Source organism: Seriola lalandi, unplaced genomic scaffold, assembly GCF_002814215.2.
Source record: "Seriola lalandi dorsalis isolate HSWRI2012SDOR001 ecotype SW California unplaced genomic scaffold, Sedor1 jcf7180002054782, whole genome shotgun sequence".
Classification (NCBI taxonomy): domain Eukaryota; kingdom Metazoa; phylum Chordata; class Actinopteri; order Carangiformes; family Carangidae; genus Seriola; species Seriola lalandi.
Genome location: NW_019525335.1, coordinates 536,909 through 553,871, shown reverse-complemented (window position 1 = coordinate 553,871; position 16,963 = coordinate 536,909). Strand labels below are relative to the sequence as shown.

Genomic DNA, 16,963 nt, shown 5'->3' with positions numbered 1-16,963 from the left:
CGGGTGACTACATGTGCCAGACTGCCGTGTGAGTCACATGACATGTTCATATATACACGCAGACCTGACACATTAGGCCGTTGACTAAGTGCAAGAGGAAGTACGCATCCACCAATAACCAGGCGACATGGTACAGAGAATAATTATGGCTCTGGCCTGGGAAACTCTGTTTAATAACGCAACACCGTTCATGTACAGCTGAAGATGAAAGCACTTCTCAGGTCTCCTTCAGACAAAGTTTTAGACGAATATCGTTTTACAGCAGGTTTCAAAGACTAATACTCTAATAAAGGCTTCGGAAACTTACCTACTTCAAAAATCGCTGACTGATTACATTAACGCTTGTTCTCTGCTTGCCCTGTATGACTAAAGAATGGATGTACATCAGCCTTTCCAACTATCAGAGTGTATGGTGGACAATCATACTACACAAAAACACTGTGGTTTGTGATGCTTTCTACTCCCTGTACCCACATGGTTTTTCATCTGTGTTTCACTTAATGTTTCACATTAGGATGAAAAAAACAACAACAATAAAAAAAAATAAAACCCCCATTAATATTTCATCTATGAACTTTGAAGATGTTGGTTTTCTGCTTATGGTGCATGCGGTTTTAAAACCTTGCTCCGGAGTTTATTTCTTTATTCATTACAGAAAACAGAAATTCCTTTGTTTATTACAGAAGTTCTGTGTGAAGCTTCTTCTGGTGCAGATGTTTCGACAGTGAGTCTGCAAGCACAACACGAAGACACGGGAACTGGTTTTCCTATAAACAGATTGCACTCATTAGTAATGTTACTAGTTATTTTGCAGTACGAACTACTTTCAAGTTAAAACTTACATAAAATCCACGAACAAAGCTCCTCCTCATGTTTGACAATGGTCTTATAAATAATACAAGTGATGTCTGAGGTTTGAATGGGGGAAAAAAATCCAAGTTGTTTTTATTAAAAATGCAGGAGCTGTGGCCCAGACTGCAGCAGAGTGCAGGGCTCGGCCTCGGTGAAGTTTTCAGACGTGTAATCTGACACCTGACATCATCTGGTTTCGCGGATTGTTGCTGTTTGAGTGAAACCAGATGTGACTACCCTCCATGGAAAAAAAAAAAAAAAAAAACTCCTCCCCAAGACCTGGAGCTCCCATTTTACTTCCTCAAAATCCAAACCCATATAAACTCACACACTGACCTACTTTGTCAGCAGAGGAAGACGGAGTCAGACTCACAGGACTTCACTGAAACTCTTTAACTTTGGACGAAAGGTAAAGTTTAATGTTTGGTGATTTCCTGGTGCAGAGTTTTACTTTCAGTTTTGTTCTTTTCTTTTCTCATGCAGGGGAATTTGTATTGTTAGTGAAAATCAGAATTAGAAAGGACAACTGCTAATGTTTTACACTAAAGGTAAACCAACCTATGTGTGACTGAGCTGAACTGAGCTACTCACTTTTATTACAGGCGTTAATTTCCTAGTAAGGACTTCGACTCTTAAGATTTCTTTCCTTTGAATCCAGGCTCTGATAAACTCATAAGTATTTTTCCTTCTAAGAAAGTAATCAGTTTTAATAGGACTAGGATTAGAGAATGATTCTGACCCAGTTGCACCTTTTCTTAATAGAAGGATTTTTGGGAAGTCAGAGCTGCAGCCTAAACTGAGAGTGTTCATGGAAAATTACAACAAGAGACATTGGAAAGGATAAGATCACAAAAAAATGATGCTGTCTGTAAAAATCCATCTCTAAAACCTGCAGAAAAACAGTCACCAGGAGAATTCCTATGACTCACTGTGCACACACTGTTTCGGGTTTAGGTAAACTGTAAATTATTTGCATACAGATCATGAGACCCTGCTATGTAAATCAAGGCATTTAGTTCAAATCACCCAAGGGTGAAGCCTTGGCAGACATAATCCTGGTGTGTAGGAAGCAGAGAATCTAAAGCAGCTCACTTAACACAGCCTTCAAAGTTGAAGGAAACTTTTTTCTTTTTTGTTCTCTGCTTCTGCTAGTTTGGTTAAACTCAACAGGTCGGCGGCCTTTACTGGAAGCGACGGGTACAAATGCAGATTAGAAGCAGGATGTAGGAAAACAGCAGGGAGAAGCTGATACATGACAGATGGACGGAAAACAGAGGGAAGCAAAGGTTGGAGTAAAGGTTCAGACTGCAGCGAAGGGTTTTGAAGTGTGGAGTTAAAAGTGCACAGAGATTTTTTTTCTAAATCCCAGATGATACCAGCAAAGGAACTTTTTCAAACACAAGAAAAAAGTTTGTTAACATGATTCTTCGTAGTGGGGCTGGTACTGAAATCTTTGGTATCCATCGTATTTATGTCAAAACAAAATAAAGATCCACAATCATGAGTTCAGTATTTTCCCCAGACTATTATTCCCGGCTATGTGGAAACTGGTCTCAGTCCAGCAGTTGTTTGGTTTGCGCCATTGACCGCTGGACTGCTCTGCAGGTATTTTGTCCAAAATCTGCTGCTTGAGGGTTTCCATGGAAATAAAAACCAGAGTAGCATGCTATCGGTCCACTCCACAGAATCTCATACGAAGCAATGAGGCAATACAAGTAATGTTTCATTTCATATTTTATTTAGCAAAGCAGGTTCGACTCTTGCAGCCAGCTCCCAACTTAGTATAAAGGTTGATACAGGTCTCACATGTACTTGAGCACTGGTTTGTTGTGTATATGTAAAACATGAAGTTGTGTGTGTGTGTGTGTGTGTGTGTGTGTGTGTGTGTGTGTGTGTTATTCTTCCAGGATGTTGTCGTTTGTGTGCGTGGTGCTGCTGGCGGCCTCAGCTCTGGGTCATATGGATGAAGCCTCTCTGGACGCCCAGTGGGAGCAGTGGAAGATCACACACAGGAAAGAGTATAATGGCCTGGTGAGTGTCTATTTACTTTGTCTACTTACTTTAGTCCACAGGAAGTGGCAAAGGGCTTTAAAATGAAAGTAGAAATCAACAGAAGGAAGTGTGGAGATAAAGATTGAAAACCACAAAAGAAAATGTCATAAAAGAGTCAAATTTCCAAAGCCAACAAAGGTCAAAAGGAAATTTATTCATGACACTATCTGTCATGACTAGTAGGATTAAAAAAACAAACAAACATTTGGTGCTTATATCTGAAAGCAAAATGTTTCCACCTCTCAAAACTTACTCTTCTGTATCGACAGTTGTTTGGTTTTTCTGGATGTTTTCTTCAGCTGGAGAAAACATGATTGCACAACTGCTGGACAGTGAAAAGGAAAGATAAGAGATAAAAAACAACTTCAATGACTCTGTGGACTTGTGTGTGTGTCTGTGTGTGTGTGTGTGTGTGTGTGTGTGTGTGTGTGTGTGTGTGGTTAAGCTTCATATTTCATTACCATAAATTCAGCTCCGAGTCCAAGGTGGGATTTTGCACAAAACAAATATAAAGGAAGTTTATTTAAGAGTCAGGACAAAGGGGGGGGGGCAACAGAGTGACAGAAGGAAAGATCATAGTGACATTAATGGGGAACGATGTCAAAGTTTCATTACAGCTCGGGTCTCAGTTGTTTCATAGCAGTCTGTGTATTTATCTTCCATCTCTTCTTATCAAGCTTTGTTTGTTCCCTCTTCTCACTCTCTCTGTTTGTGCTTCAGTGAGTTGCTCAGCGTGGACATGTTTGTGTTTGTCTCACTGTCTGTCTACATCTGACTCAATTTATCAGCCAGTCAGTTCAGTGTTGGGCTCCACTCTCTTTCTCTCTCTCTCTCTCTCTCTCTCTCTCTCTGCTGTCTGGTGGACATTTATTTGGGAGGATGCCGACCTGCGGAGAGAACATTAAACAAAGCAGATGTTCCTTGTTTGAGTTTGAAGTAACTTGACATCACTTCCAAATCTCCATCTGCCGCGTTTTATTGTTCTGTCTCTTTGCTGGCGTTCAGTGTCACATGAATGCTAATTTTGTCAATGAAATTATCAAAATGGCTCGTCATCCCTTTTTTATTTCAAAGATTAGAGCAGATGTATGGATTTATTGTTGACTGTAAAAGCAACACAATAAAAACAGCAAGATATACCATTGGTCCAGACGAGAGAGAGGAAAAGTTAGACTGTTCTTAAAACATTAGGATTACAGAGGTAGAGAAGGTCATTCAGTGGATAATTGTTACTTCAGAAATTCTGTTTGCACAACTGAAAAACTGCACTGGGATTTTATCTATTTCATTTTAGCCTCAAAGTATTTTAAAAGATGTTTCAGACTGTTGAAGTGCATCTATTGTTATTCATGGTGTTTGAGTGAATAATAGTGCATCATCAGCATATTGACTGATTTTGTGACCAACTGGAAAACCTGTCTTTTGGTGTATTTGCAGAGGCAAAAATAGTCCATGTCTAGGTCGTTATATAGTTCAACTGGTAAAGAGGAATATCTACTGTTGAGTGTTTTCTTGAAAGTTGAAAGTTTTCCCTAAAGCCAAAGTGCACCAACAAGTAGTGGATTAGTGTCTCCAATAAATTTCATTTATATAGTCCGACCATGAATTTGTTTTTCCCAATTATTTTTTTGCAAAGAAATACTATTGCTGCCATGATTATTTTCCCTTGTAACATGTTTAGTAGTTCAGGAAGCTTCTTCAGGAGGTAATTGGAGACAATGAGAGACAAAGGAAGTGCAGGACTTTGATGCCAGGGACCAGGACTTGCATCCTGAGACCTGAGACCTAAGTCACTTCTGACTCTTTCAGCAATTAAAAAAAGGCTGTGATCTTTATCTAACCTTAGCAAACATTAAATTAAAACTAAATTGTTGTCAGTGAACATTTTGTTGATGCATGCACCATCCACATGTTGTGGCATTATCCAGGTCGCTTTAAGTTTCTTTTGAAAATGTGTTTTCCAAAATTTGAATTTGAGGAGGAAGAAAACATACTACATACACTACTACTGTACTGTATGTACGATTTGTCCACAACCCAAAGCAGCTACTCCCTCGCTACAAGTTAGAGTGTTATCTAACATCATTAAGTGTGAATCTTTACAGCATATGTTTTCCATAGCCAGGCTGTGCATTGTAAACGCTGAGGGAAACAAAGTCGACTGGAAAAGCGAGTAATGTGGGGCCGGCACTGGTTGCTCTACTTCCGTGTTTTGGCCCGGAGTGGAAACAAGACAGATGGAGTTAGAGAACGCAGTAGCTAAAAGTAAAGCAGGACATGCACAATGAGAATTTACTTTTCTTCATCTTTCTCATCCTTAGCCAGTAATTCAGAAAAGTTCATTCTCAAAAGGCTGTAGACCCACTTTTCTTCATCTTTTTATTTACTTGGATTCACCAGGAAGAATTAGGGCCTCAGGTTTATCAACTTAAATCTCATGGTGATGCTTCATCCTTGCTTGATGATTTAGTTTTTAAGTTAAACCATTAGTTTTGATATTGTACTGACAATCTAGCCAATCGACCAGCTGCCCCAAATGTCAGTGGAACGGTGGAAATTCCTCTCACCTGTGACTCAGGTTTACTGTTTCAGTTTCCTTGTCTCTAAAATTTCCCGGACTCTATTTTTTTTTTTTTAAGAAAAAATTATTTATTTATGTGTTCTATTTCCTGGCTGTGAAAAAGGAAGGAAATGTAGTTTATCTGGTGTTAAAGCAGAGCCGACTGCAAATGTACTTCCTGGGCGCTCGCTGAGCATCTGTTATCCCTTCACTATTCACCTCCAGCCAGAGGTCACCAGCTCTGCAGCTGTGTAGTGTGTGTGTGTGTGTGTGTGTGTGTGTGTGTGTGTGTGTGTGTGTGTGTGTGTGTGTGTGTGTGTAGTGTGTAGTGCGTAGTGTGTTAGTGCAGTTTATCTACAGTCCTGCATGTTCCTGTGGTTCAAGCGCCGGATGTTGTTTCTGTGTGGACATCATGCATTTATTAATTTTCATATGTGTGTGCATTCATATGATGATTACGTGGGTGTTTATTTATATCCACGCATAGTCAGCAGAAAAGACAACACATCTCTCTCTCTCTCTCTCTCTCTCTCTCTCTCTCTTTAATCAGTATTCCTCCACCACTTCAACCTTCCTTGAACTGACATCAATGTAATAGAATCAGTCTCCTCGCATGATTTGCATTTTCCATTACTGGAAAGGATAGAAATAATGATCATAGTTATGCTAATGGTTGTTAAGACCATGAATACTAAGCAGAGCATTGGATGTTTTTAGGTAACCAACCATGAGAATGTATCTCATTCTCACATTGCATGTATATAATGTTTAAGCAGCACTGACATCATATAAATATAAAGTCCTACTCTCACACAGATATTTCTCAGCCACACGTGGTGGTGAAGGGATGTAAATATAAACATAAGTTTCAATAGAATTGGACAAATTTGATGCTGTACACAAGCTGCACTAGAGAAGATTATTGTGTGTGTGTGCACTGATTTAATTGGCCTAATTAATGAAATGGGGCAGCTTTCTGTCTTTGCTAATTAAAATGTAAATTTGCTCTATTTGCCCAGATTCATTTTCCTTTCAGCTGTCAGGTGTTAGCGAAGTAAGTGTTAGTAAAAGGATGGAAATAAAACTTAATACTGCGGTATAGGTGACAGAGGAATATTTGTTATGAAGTTCATATGTGTCAGGTGAGAAGGACCAGCATGCAACTGTGACCCAGTGAAGGCGCTGGAGCCTCAGTCCTTCAGTTGTCTGAAAACTAATCCCATAATCCACTGAAAGACTCTCAGGTGTGAAATGACACCCTCAGGTGATTCTGTCAGGAATTATTGTGCGATCACTTCATATTTACCAGGTGTTTATTTCAGATGTTCATGAGACCAGATGTAAAAGCTGTTTGTTCCTTTCAGCAGCCTGAACGTGTTCATCACAGGGGTTTACGCAGCTAATCTCATTTTATGTTCTGTTCAGTTTTTGTTTTTTGAATTTGACACAAATTGACACCCGTACTTTTGTTTGCTTCAGGATGAGGAGGGGATCCGCAGGGCCATCTGGGAGAAGAACATGCGCATGATCGAGGCCCACAACCAGGAGGCAGCGCTGGGCATTCACTCCTACGAGATGGGGATGAACCACCTGGGAGACATGGTGAGTACGGACAAACAGAGGCAGGTCGAGCGATCGAACGTCTGATATCAGCCCAATAATGTCCTGACATAGTGGAAAGACAATGGACGGACCCTGACAGAAAGACTAGCCAAGTGATTGGTTATAATCATCTGATCTGACACAGTGACCATCTTGAAAAACATAAATCTCACATAGTTTGATCCTGGCGTCATCAGGAGCAGGCAGAGCACCACTATAACCAGTCTCACCAGTATTAACTGACAGCAACATTCACAATAACAATGACTGTGATGAGTTTTTGCAGTTTCCCTCTTGTTTTTGTTTTATCATATTCCAATTCCATTATGTGACAGTAGCGCAGTTTTGACTGAACTGAGGCACCTCCCCAAAAAACAATCAAGCCACCGTTCGCACTGTTCTTGGATTGTATCCATCATATCGCTTCGCTCAGCCCAGCTGCTGTGGTGCCAACACTGAGGCAGCTGTCTCAGGTTAATGAAGTAAAAAATTACCAACTGCCACAACAAGTAGCCTGAGGATACATCTTCTGTACCTGTTTTCCAAACAAAAACTCAACTAACAATTGTTTTCATTATTGAATTATAGAATTATTTCTCCCCACCCAAGATGACGTTTTCAAATGTCTTCGATTCAGTTCACAATCATGCACAGCGAAGAAAAGCGTCAGGGAAGCTGGAACCAATAGTAGTGGCCTATTTATTTTCTGTCGATGGGCCAATCAGTTAATAGACTAATTGCTGCAGTATGAGCAAAGTCTCAGGGTGCATTCAGAGCATAAACTGAGGTTGTTTCATTTTCAGTGTCTCACATCGTACACATGAAACCAAACGTGTTTGATTCTCATTGTGGTTAAAGTCTCTGAAAATCAGCTGCTAAGTGTCAAATATTCCCTTTTTTTTTTTTTCCATCATCAGTTCAGGCTTTTAGCTGCTGTAATGTTTGTTTTCTGCATCAGCTGCAGCTGTAGTCAGTGATATGTATGTCAGTGCAGGTCATGACTGACGGTTGTTTTTACATGAAGATGCCGCCTGTAACAACCAAACGGGTGTGTAAAAGCAGCGTCACCGGTGCTGGGGGTTTATTTATCAGCGACGGGAGCACGTACACGTATCCACACTCTGGATAAATGGCCAGTGTCATGTTTATGTAGGAACAGGTGGCTGGAAATGAAGGATGAGTTTCCATTTTCGTTTATTTTTACTGGAAGCACTTAAGTGAAATGAAAGAAATTAACAGATGGTGCGTATTTCTTCCATTAATGATCTTTCTGCTCACTGGCTGAGCTGTGATGAAAACACTGCACTGGGGAATTCTGATTATATCACATCATATAAGCAGCAGTCTCATTGTGACAGCCAGAAAACAACAGAGAAGTCTGTTATTTTAATTCCTCCTTCGTCTGCATTTCCCTCTTTCATGCTGTTGTTTTATAAATCTTTCATGTGCACTATTACACCTCTCCTTGTGTCACTTTTTGACATTTGTACAACACAGAAAACTGACATTTCACTTTGGAGTAAACTGTGTTAAACCCATCTCTTCATGAAATACTTTTCATCCTCCGTCACCCTGCTGAGTCAAATCCTCCCTCTCTCATATCTTCTTTTACTTGTCCTTGTCTTAAGTCTAAAAATAAATCCTCCCTGCCCCCCTCTCTTGTTCTTGCCCCAAAACATTTTTTATCTCACAGGATTATTCCAGGAACCAAGGAAAGTTTCATACCAACCACTTTCAGCAAAATACAACCTGGAACCGTTAACCTCTACACTCTTGGTTGCTTGTTATGTGTTTGATCTAGAAACTCAGCCTGCTGTTGCAGCTCAGCAGCATCCCTAATGACCTGAGCCAGGATGTAAAATGTAACGTTAACTGTGTCTCTGTTCATGCAGACGTCAGAGGAAGTGGTTGAGAAGATGACCGGCCTGCAGATCCCCAATAACCGCGAGCGCAGCTTCACCATGGCTCTGGATGATAAGGTGTCCAGAATTCCCAAATCTGTCGACTACCGCAAGAAGGGGATGGTGACGCCAGTGAAGAACCAGGTCAGACAACACAGACAAGCTTATTGCATATCCAGTGTTTAAAAAGACGTTTAGACTCTTTGACTTTTTGGCAGCTTTTCATAAGTAAAAATCCTCCATCAGGAGCTGGTGGAGACCAAAAACAGAGCTAAAAAAATAGGTGATATTGGACTTAGGCTACGTCCACATTAATCCGTATTTACTGCAATTTAAGATGAAAATCTCCCTCCAGATGACCATTTTAGCTCCGTCTCAGAAATGATCTCCATCCAGACAATTGCACCTGAAAACACATACATACATGACCATTCACAAACACTGGGCATGCACAAGCTGGTGTAAACAAGAAGCAGATTGTCTACTCTGCAGTTGATTAGTTGCAGAAAATACTAGAACGAGGAACAGCAAAGACAGCTATAGAGTTAAAATGCAGAATTTAACTGGACACACAACTGCTAGCAAAGACAACAAGGTCAGTAACGCTGGTAATTCATTATCCTTGTTGTATTCACTGGTAGTCGAGGCTGATGAGGCTGAGTGTGGGTGTGGCTTTACATTCACCAGGTGGCCAGAAAAACGACTCCAAATAAGTGCCAATGCTGCTCCATAACTGTTGTATGTGTAAATAAGCAGCTGTTTTCTAACATGTCCGCCATATCAGGTTGATGATACGTAAATGTTGTGTTCACATCTTGTTTCTGCTGCCCCCAAGTGGCCAGAATCATCAGTTATTCCAGGCTGAAATAAAAGAAGACATTAGAGCCGACATAGTAGCTGAAGAAACATGTGCATTTCATGGGCAGGGAAGTGGACGAACCTGTTGGTTGACTAAACTGTGGGGAGGGACAGTTCTGTTCTGTCCTCACACCTTTGGCCTCTACAACATAAGAGAAACTACAATGTGTCACCGCAGATAAAGGAAATATGACAGTAAACAAAACAAATATTCAGAACACGAGTGAGTTTGAGTAACAGAAATGTTTTCAATATGATCAGGATAAAAAAATCATTGAGCATAAAAACTTATTGCGAACGGACACGGAGAACATGAGAGGGCAGATTTAAATTACTGTGTCATAGTTCATACTAATCAAAAGAGGAACAGGCAGCACATCACACCAGGGGGAAGTTGTTGTATTTTTGTAACTGTCATATTCCTGTCAATAAGCGTTCCTGGTAACTGAAATACAAGATATTAAGTTAGTTCCTGTTGGGTTTTGACATGTGATATTATTTGCTTGAGGCTTTGGGGAAAGAGAAAAAGTTCCCAAGGCTGTTTTCAGGCGAAATGTTAAGAAGCAAACCTCAGTGGTTTCTGTGGGGTATTTTTGGCAGGTATTTATTATAAGAACTTGAGAAAAATCTTCATGTAACAGCACATTTATTGTCATATCAGATCTTGTAACTTGTTGTCTTATAAAATCCTCGTACGTGTCAGTGGATGAGTTCAGGAAGTGGTGGCCTTGCAGCAGCATGTGACCTCAGAAATGGCTGAATGAGATTCAGAGTATGTATAGGATAGTATGTAGGATATTTTTATCCGTAGCCTTGAAAGAAACGATAAAAGCTTTCAGAAAAATACCTGGGAACATCTTCTATGTTTTCCCTCCCAGTGAGAGTACGATCATGTGACCTGCTGCCTTCTAATGGACTTTGACAACAAGGGATGGGTTTGATTATCAAATGTAATTAGTCATTACAAGGACTCGGACAGAAGGGCCGTATTTATGTAAACAAGGGTTGAGCGGGACAGGAAGTACATAGACTGAAATATGGCGTACATCTGTGCTTTCTGCTCAAAGGCTCGTTAGCAGCACCGTGATGTTATGTTATCTAATAAACATTAGATAATGTGTTTAGCCATTGTGTTTATTGTAGTTTGAAAATTAACCCTGGAAAAATAAAATGAAATAAAATAAAAAATAAAATAAAATAAAATAAAATAAAATAAAATAAAATAAAATAAAATAAAATAAAATAAAATAAAATAAATAAAATGAAACTAAAAATGGTGATAGTTTTTAGTTGGTTTAGCTGATTTTTTTTATTTTATTTTATTTTAATTATGCATTAATTCAATGGTTTGTTGTAGTATTCCAATGTAAATACAAAATCATTGTACATAACAACAATAATAATTATAACATCAGGGTTTTTTGCAAACTAAAACTAAAATAGCTAAAATATAAATTATTTGGCAGACAGCATGATTTTTATTTCCATACTACTACTACTTCTACTATTAAAAATAAATAAACATAATCATAATGATAATAATAGTGATTAATCCTGGATGGGATTTCAGACTTCATGTGGAAGGATGTTGTCTCCCTCTGGTGGCTGAAATCCAACCTGCAGCTATAAACAGGATTTATTGAGCTGTCCTTCAGCTTCCTGTTGGCCATGAATTATTCAGCAGGCTGGCTGCACTTTGTGCATACTAACAACTCTGCTGCTTCCTCCTCAGCTCCTTTTCTGATGACTGAATTGTCTTTTGATGTTTTGTTTGTTTCGGCTCCACCAGAACTCAAAGCTGTGCTCAGAGCGTCCAGGATGAACTGAAGTGATTACACATTTACAAAGTTTTTAATTGGAAAAAACTCAGAGCAGCAGAATGTCAAGAGTGTTTTCCTCGAGGAGGAGCAGCGGAGGTGTTTTAACTCAAAGCTGGGCGAGACATTACAGTCAGACAGTGTCTGTAATTCAGTTTTATTGCCTCAGACAAAGAGATCCTGACTGCACAAGGAGCCAACATTTGGATTTTATATTTCTTTCTATCAGATGTTAAATAACAAAAAATATATTTTTTATGAACCACAAAAAGCTAATATCGGTGTGGGTAGATTGTGTTGTTTGCTGACAGGGTGAAGTGTACCTGTCACTAAATACACTACCTCAACATCACACCAATATGTGATTGTGAGACGTGATTCTGGCATAAATTTGATTGTATAAACAGCTTCCATCACATAATGGACCCCTGGACCATTTAGTCCAGTTCATCACAAAGGTGATTGTCCACACCAAACTGGGAAAACCATGTTTGTGGACCCAGCTGTGGACAACAACACTCAGAACAGTAGCTTTCAACCTTTTTTCTCCTTGGGACCCCTTTAAACAAAGGAGTATTCATTTATTATCAGTATATCATTTTTGTTGCTGGCTACATATGTTTGTGCCAGTTCAACTAAAGAGTCACAACCTTTCTCTTTATCCAGAATTTTAAAAGATTATACTTCCTGTTCTATTAATCTTCTTACAGCCCCTCAGGTGTTATCTTGTGACACCTTACAGGGATCCTAAGTCCCAAATATAATATCACTGTATGATGTAGCATTAACACTGAGGGACCTCACCCATACCATGAAAAACAGCAACCAACCAAAAAGGGACACAAAAGTACACAATGTCCATTTAAGGTCGAACACCAGAGCTGCTGTTATTGCTGTTAATGTTGCATTTCCACCTTACAATTACTTAGCTAAACATATATGTAAGTGTAACAATATCAATATTAACCTGTAAAACTTCATTTCTAACACACTGGATTCGATCTAAGATGTATCATCAACTTCCTCCCCAGAGTAGCATCATTGTTGTTGTCAAAGTTGTCAAAGTCTGCCCCCCAGTGGACAGAGAGGAGAAGACACAAACTGCATGTTGCTATTTTTCACTTGCCATTTTAATATGTTTGATTTCCTTTAGACTGATGAGGTATTAATGAGGCGTTCACATGCTGTCGTGCAATTTTCCTCCGTCTTTTTAGATTTGTGAATCTAAAAATCAATCTGCTGACTTGATTTTCTTCTATTTTCTTCTTGGTTTTTATTGTGCAGTGATTTAAAAGTAAATATATGGATGGGTACTAACGTACACATTTCACGTATTTCTACTCTTTATATACATTTAACTCACACCACAAACAGTCAGAACCTGGAGAAATATGTTTGTAGGTTTATACTTTTTTGTTTTTTTTAAATCTCTCACTGTTTTCATCAAACTGAGCTAAACAACATTAATCCTCTTACTCTCCTCCCTGTCTTTCACTCCTGACAGGGCTCCTGTGGCTCCTGTTGGGCCTTCAGCTCAGCCGGGGCCCTCGAGGGCCAGTTGGCCAAGCAGACAGGTCAGCTGGTGGACCTCAGTCCTCAGAACCTGGTGGACTGCGTCACAGAGAACGACGGCTGCGGAGGAGGATACATGACCAACGCTTTCAAGTACGTCCAGGAAAACGGAGGCATCGATTCTGAGGTGGCCTACCCGTACGTCGGAGAGGTGAGAAAGTCACAATGACACTCGTTTACTAAGAGATAACCTTCAGCGGCCGTCATCTTAATGAACTATCATGTGTCTTGTGACTGCGGGAAAGCGTCCGCAGGAACTGAGGTTCACCGCATTTCTGAAGCTTTAGTTTCTCTTTCCTGTCACGTCTTAACACTTGTTCTCTTGCTGGTGTTGATGTGAAGCCCTGGTCTGGTTCCAGGAACCAGAAGTAGAATTAGTCTCAGTGTCCACCCTGTAACTTAAGCCCTTATAGACCTGTGCAATCACCTGGATGCTCAACATGAACAGTGCAAGAGGGTGTGACACTGGGGTCAAAGGGCAGATAATCATGATAACCCCAACAGCCACACTCCCCAAAACACTACCCTGTCCTAAGGGAAGAAAGTCTATGTACCTCCACCTTTAAAGCTGACTAATTAACATGTTGTACTTTGTTTGTTCATACAAAAACCAACGTGTACAAAGGCAAGCTATTCCCCCTTTCCCCGTCTTTATGCTAAGCTAAGCTAAACAGCTGCTAGCAAATTCCTGTAACTTGCTGGTTTTAAATGATACCCACAGTCTTGCATAAAAAAAATAAAAGAATCAAAATGATGACAACTTTGAGAAAATGCAGATTCAAACTGAAACCAAAGTGGTTAATGGTTCCTCACATGACGCTCACAGTGTCACGCATCATCATACCCCTTTTTCCCTTTTGACTGTGAAGCGGCAGCAAATATTAGATTGAGTTGAGATGATTCAGCAGGAATGATGAGGAAGAAACTCTTCCATTGCCTTAAAAAGACAACAAACACACTCTGTTTATTAATGCACTGGCGAAAGAAGGAAGTAGAACTGCTTGTTAATGATTGTAGGCTGCTGTCTCCCCATTGTTGGGATGCCGTGAATGTAATGAAGCCAAGCACATGACATGAGCAATGTGCACATGACAGTGAAACCACAAGGATCAGTGTAAAGTGACATGAGCAACTGTCTTATTTTCATCAAACGACCCTAAAATATTCAATTTATTTTGATGCAAGACATTTGAGATCCTGGAAACATCAAATGTTTGGTATTTTTGCTTCTTGCATTTTGTTCAGGTACCGCCGCTATTTGGCTTTTCCACCAGAAATCAGAAACAAACATTTCCAGCATTCTTCTCCTCTTTTGTCTCGTCCGCAGAACCAGCCCTGCCGCTACAACTCATCGGGCATGGCAGCTCAGTGCAGAGGCTACAAAGAAGTCCCAGAGGGCGACGAGCACGCTCTGGCTGTTGCACTGTTTAAAGTGGGTCCAGTCTCCGTGGGCATCGACGCCACGCAGAGCAGCTTCCAGTTCTACCAGAGAGGTCAGTGAAGCGCTCAGACGTCTGTCAACAGGCACTGACTCGTCCCAACATTGTTATGATTTGTATTATTTCCTGTAAATAGTGAAGTGTGTAGCGCACCACCACCTCGTAATCAGGTAAAATGCTTAAACCCTCTTAAACCTCCCATGAAGATGCTACACAGTGCACTGCTGCTGACCCCTTGCATGTGAGGCATTCAAGGAACATCTGTAAGTTGTAGCAACTACCAATAGTCTGCATGTGAGGTATAAACATAAAACCAAAATGGCGTTTGGTTTCATAAAAACCTCGTTATAACTTTAAATATGAGCATTCAGTGTGGAGAGGGCTTTAAACGGACCTTCATGTTGGGACATAACACTTACCTGAACACACCAACATAGAGAATTTTTACCTGGCAGTTACTTTAAACTGTGACATGATCAGCAAGTTGCTCCTCTCACTGTTCCCCTCTGTCTTGTGCCCAGGTGTTTACTACGACCGCAACTGCAACAAAGAGGACATCAATCACGCTGTGCTGGCAGTGGGCTACGGAGTGAACACCAAGGGGAAGAAGTTCTGGATCGTCAAGAACAGGTGGGACACATCACCTGTCTGAGTCTGAGTGGCAGCAGGTGGCTCATAAAACCACTGAAATGAAACGACGGGTTGTTCTGTCGGCGTGGCGTTGATTCGATGGCGTCTGTCTGACGACAAACTGATGACATGAAATGCTGTTTGACTCCTGGCGATGCTCTCACATCTTTCTCTCTCTCTTCCCATCTCTGTCGCCCTCTTTTGTCTTTTCCCCCCCTGACAGCTGGAGCGAGAGCTGGGGCAACAAGGGCTACATCCTGATGGCACGTAACCGTGGCAACCTCTGCGGCATCGCCAACCTCGCCAGCTACCCCATCGTGTGAGGAGATCGGAGAGTACGGAGCTCAGAGGGAGACGAGGGGAGGACAACGGGGGCTCTGCTCAGACTACTATACATGAGAAGATATCCTTCCAAATCTCAGTGAAAACACATTTTTAAAAACTCAAATAGGACTCACTGTCATTTGGAATGAATCTCCTCTGGTATCAGAAAGGGTTAAATGAAATGGACTCTTGGATTCAAGCGTCCTTAAATAACGTCTGAGGACGTTTTGGTTATCTTGAATAATTTGAAGCACTTTGAGCCCCTCAAGTCTTTTCAGTTTTATCTCCAGAGCAGCAGACTTCCACTGTGGTCGGCTCCGTAGAGAAACACATACAATCCCAGTACCTCCAGGGCATGGCGTTAGTAACACTTACCAACGTGCCAAGTTAAATCTGCACCAGTGACCCAGTGTTTGGCTGATAGTCCGTGATGCTTTCAGTCTCTCGTTTTTTAATTACAGTGTGTGTGTGAAAACGACTTAAATTTAAATTCAGTGCGGCAGGAAACATTGCTGGGCAATGAGAGCTCCTCCTCTCCTGTTGACGCTGAGTCCTTTAAAATCCTGCAGTTTTTCTGATCATCATGTCAAACTTGTTGTTGTTGTTGTTGTTGTTGTTGTTGTTCTGTTCAGCACTTTTCTGATGATTAAACTGTTAACTGATGTTTTCTATGAAATTGAATAAAGATTTCATTTTGAATTTTAACGTATCATATGGACTTTTTATTTATGATAAACCGAGCAAACATGAAGTTTTTTTCCCCTTATCAAGACCATTTATCATGAACATTATCAGATTTTATGGGTTTCAACAGTGGAACAAAATATCAGCTAACAGGTAAAAAAAAAGAGTCAGTTCACAAGATGAAAAATAATAATAATGAAGAAAAAAACCTACAATTTAAAAACTTTGTATATGAACAATTCTCTGTATTTAGTCTCAAATGATCACAGACTCTCAACTGATACAGGCTAATGCTTTCTACAGTCAATGTTTTGGTACCACACAGTAGCTGCAGTGGCATGATGTCAGTGTATCATAAGCATGTGATACAAAGCCTATAGTATATATAGTATAGTATAAAAATAATCCTGTCAGGGGCTATAACCATATAACACAGAGTCGTCAAGCCCAGTCTGTTTATATTCACAGCAGACTGAGTTTATCCATCCAACACTTTGGTCCAGAGACCTCAACAACATCTGGCAGACCGCCATCGAATATGATAACCTCTCTGACCCTTCATCGTCCAGCCTCCTCATCTTCACCTACACTTTGGTCCCGAGTCTCAGCAAACAGCCACTGACTGGATTTCCAAGACATCAGCAGCTCACATTTGTGCCCCCACGGAGAATG

General features: G+C 40.5%; 1 protein-coding gene across 1 annotated transcript; it reads left to right on the top strand.

The window, feature by feature from the left end:
* The first annotated feature begins 1,104 nt into the window (after nucleotides 1–1,104).
* On the top strand, nucleotides 1,105–16,312 carry ctsk (cathepsin K). Its single transcript, XM_023425488.2, has 8 exons — nucleotides 1,105–1,261; nucleotides 2,760–2,883; nucleotides 6,944–7,066; nucleotides 8,959–9,111; nucleotides 13,147–13,365; nucleotides 14,542–14,707; nucleotides 15,175–15,283; nucleotides 15,507–16,312. The coding sequence occupies exons 2-8, from the start codon at nucleotides 2,761–2,763 to the stop codon at nucleotides 15,604–15,606; spliced, it is 993 nt and encodes a 330-aa protein (XP_023281256.1). The 5' UTR covers nucleotides 1,105–1,261; nucleotide 2,760; the 3' UTR covers nucleotides 15,607–16,312.
* The last annotated feature ends 651 nt before the right edge of the window (nucleotides 16,313–16,963 follow it).

What these genes read in the sequence shown, in the direction of transcription:
- ctsk (XM_023425488.2), top strand. Translation starts at nt 2,761, where the DNA reads ATGTTGTCGTTTGTGTGCGTGGTGCTGCTGGCGGCCTCAGCTCTGGGT. An exon ending in CCTACCCGTACGTCGGAGAG is followed by an intron (nt 13,366 to 14,541) that starts GTGAGAAAGTCA and finishes TCTCGTCCGCAG; the next exon opens with AACCAGCCCTGCCGCTACAA. An exon ending in TTCTGGATCGTCAAGAACAG is followed by an intron (nt 15,284 to 15,506) that starts GTGGGACACATC and finishes CCCCCCTGACAG; the next exon opens with CTGGAGCGAGAGCTGGGGCA.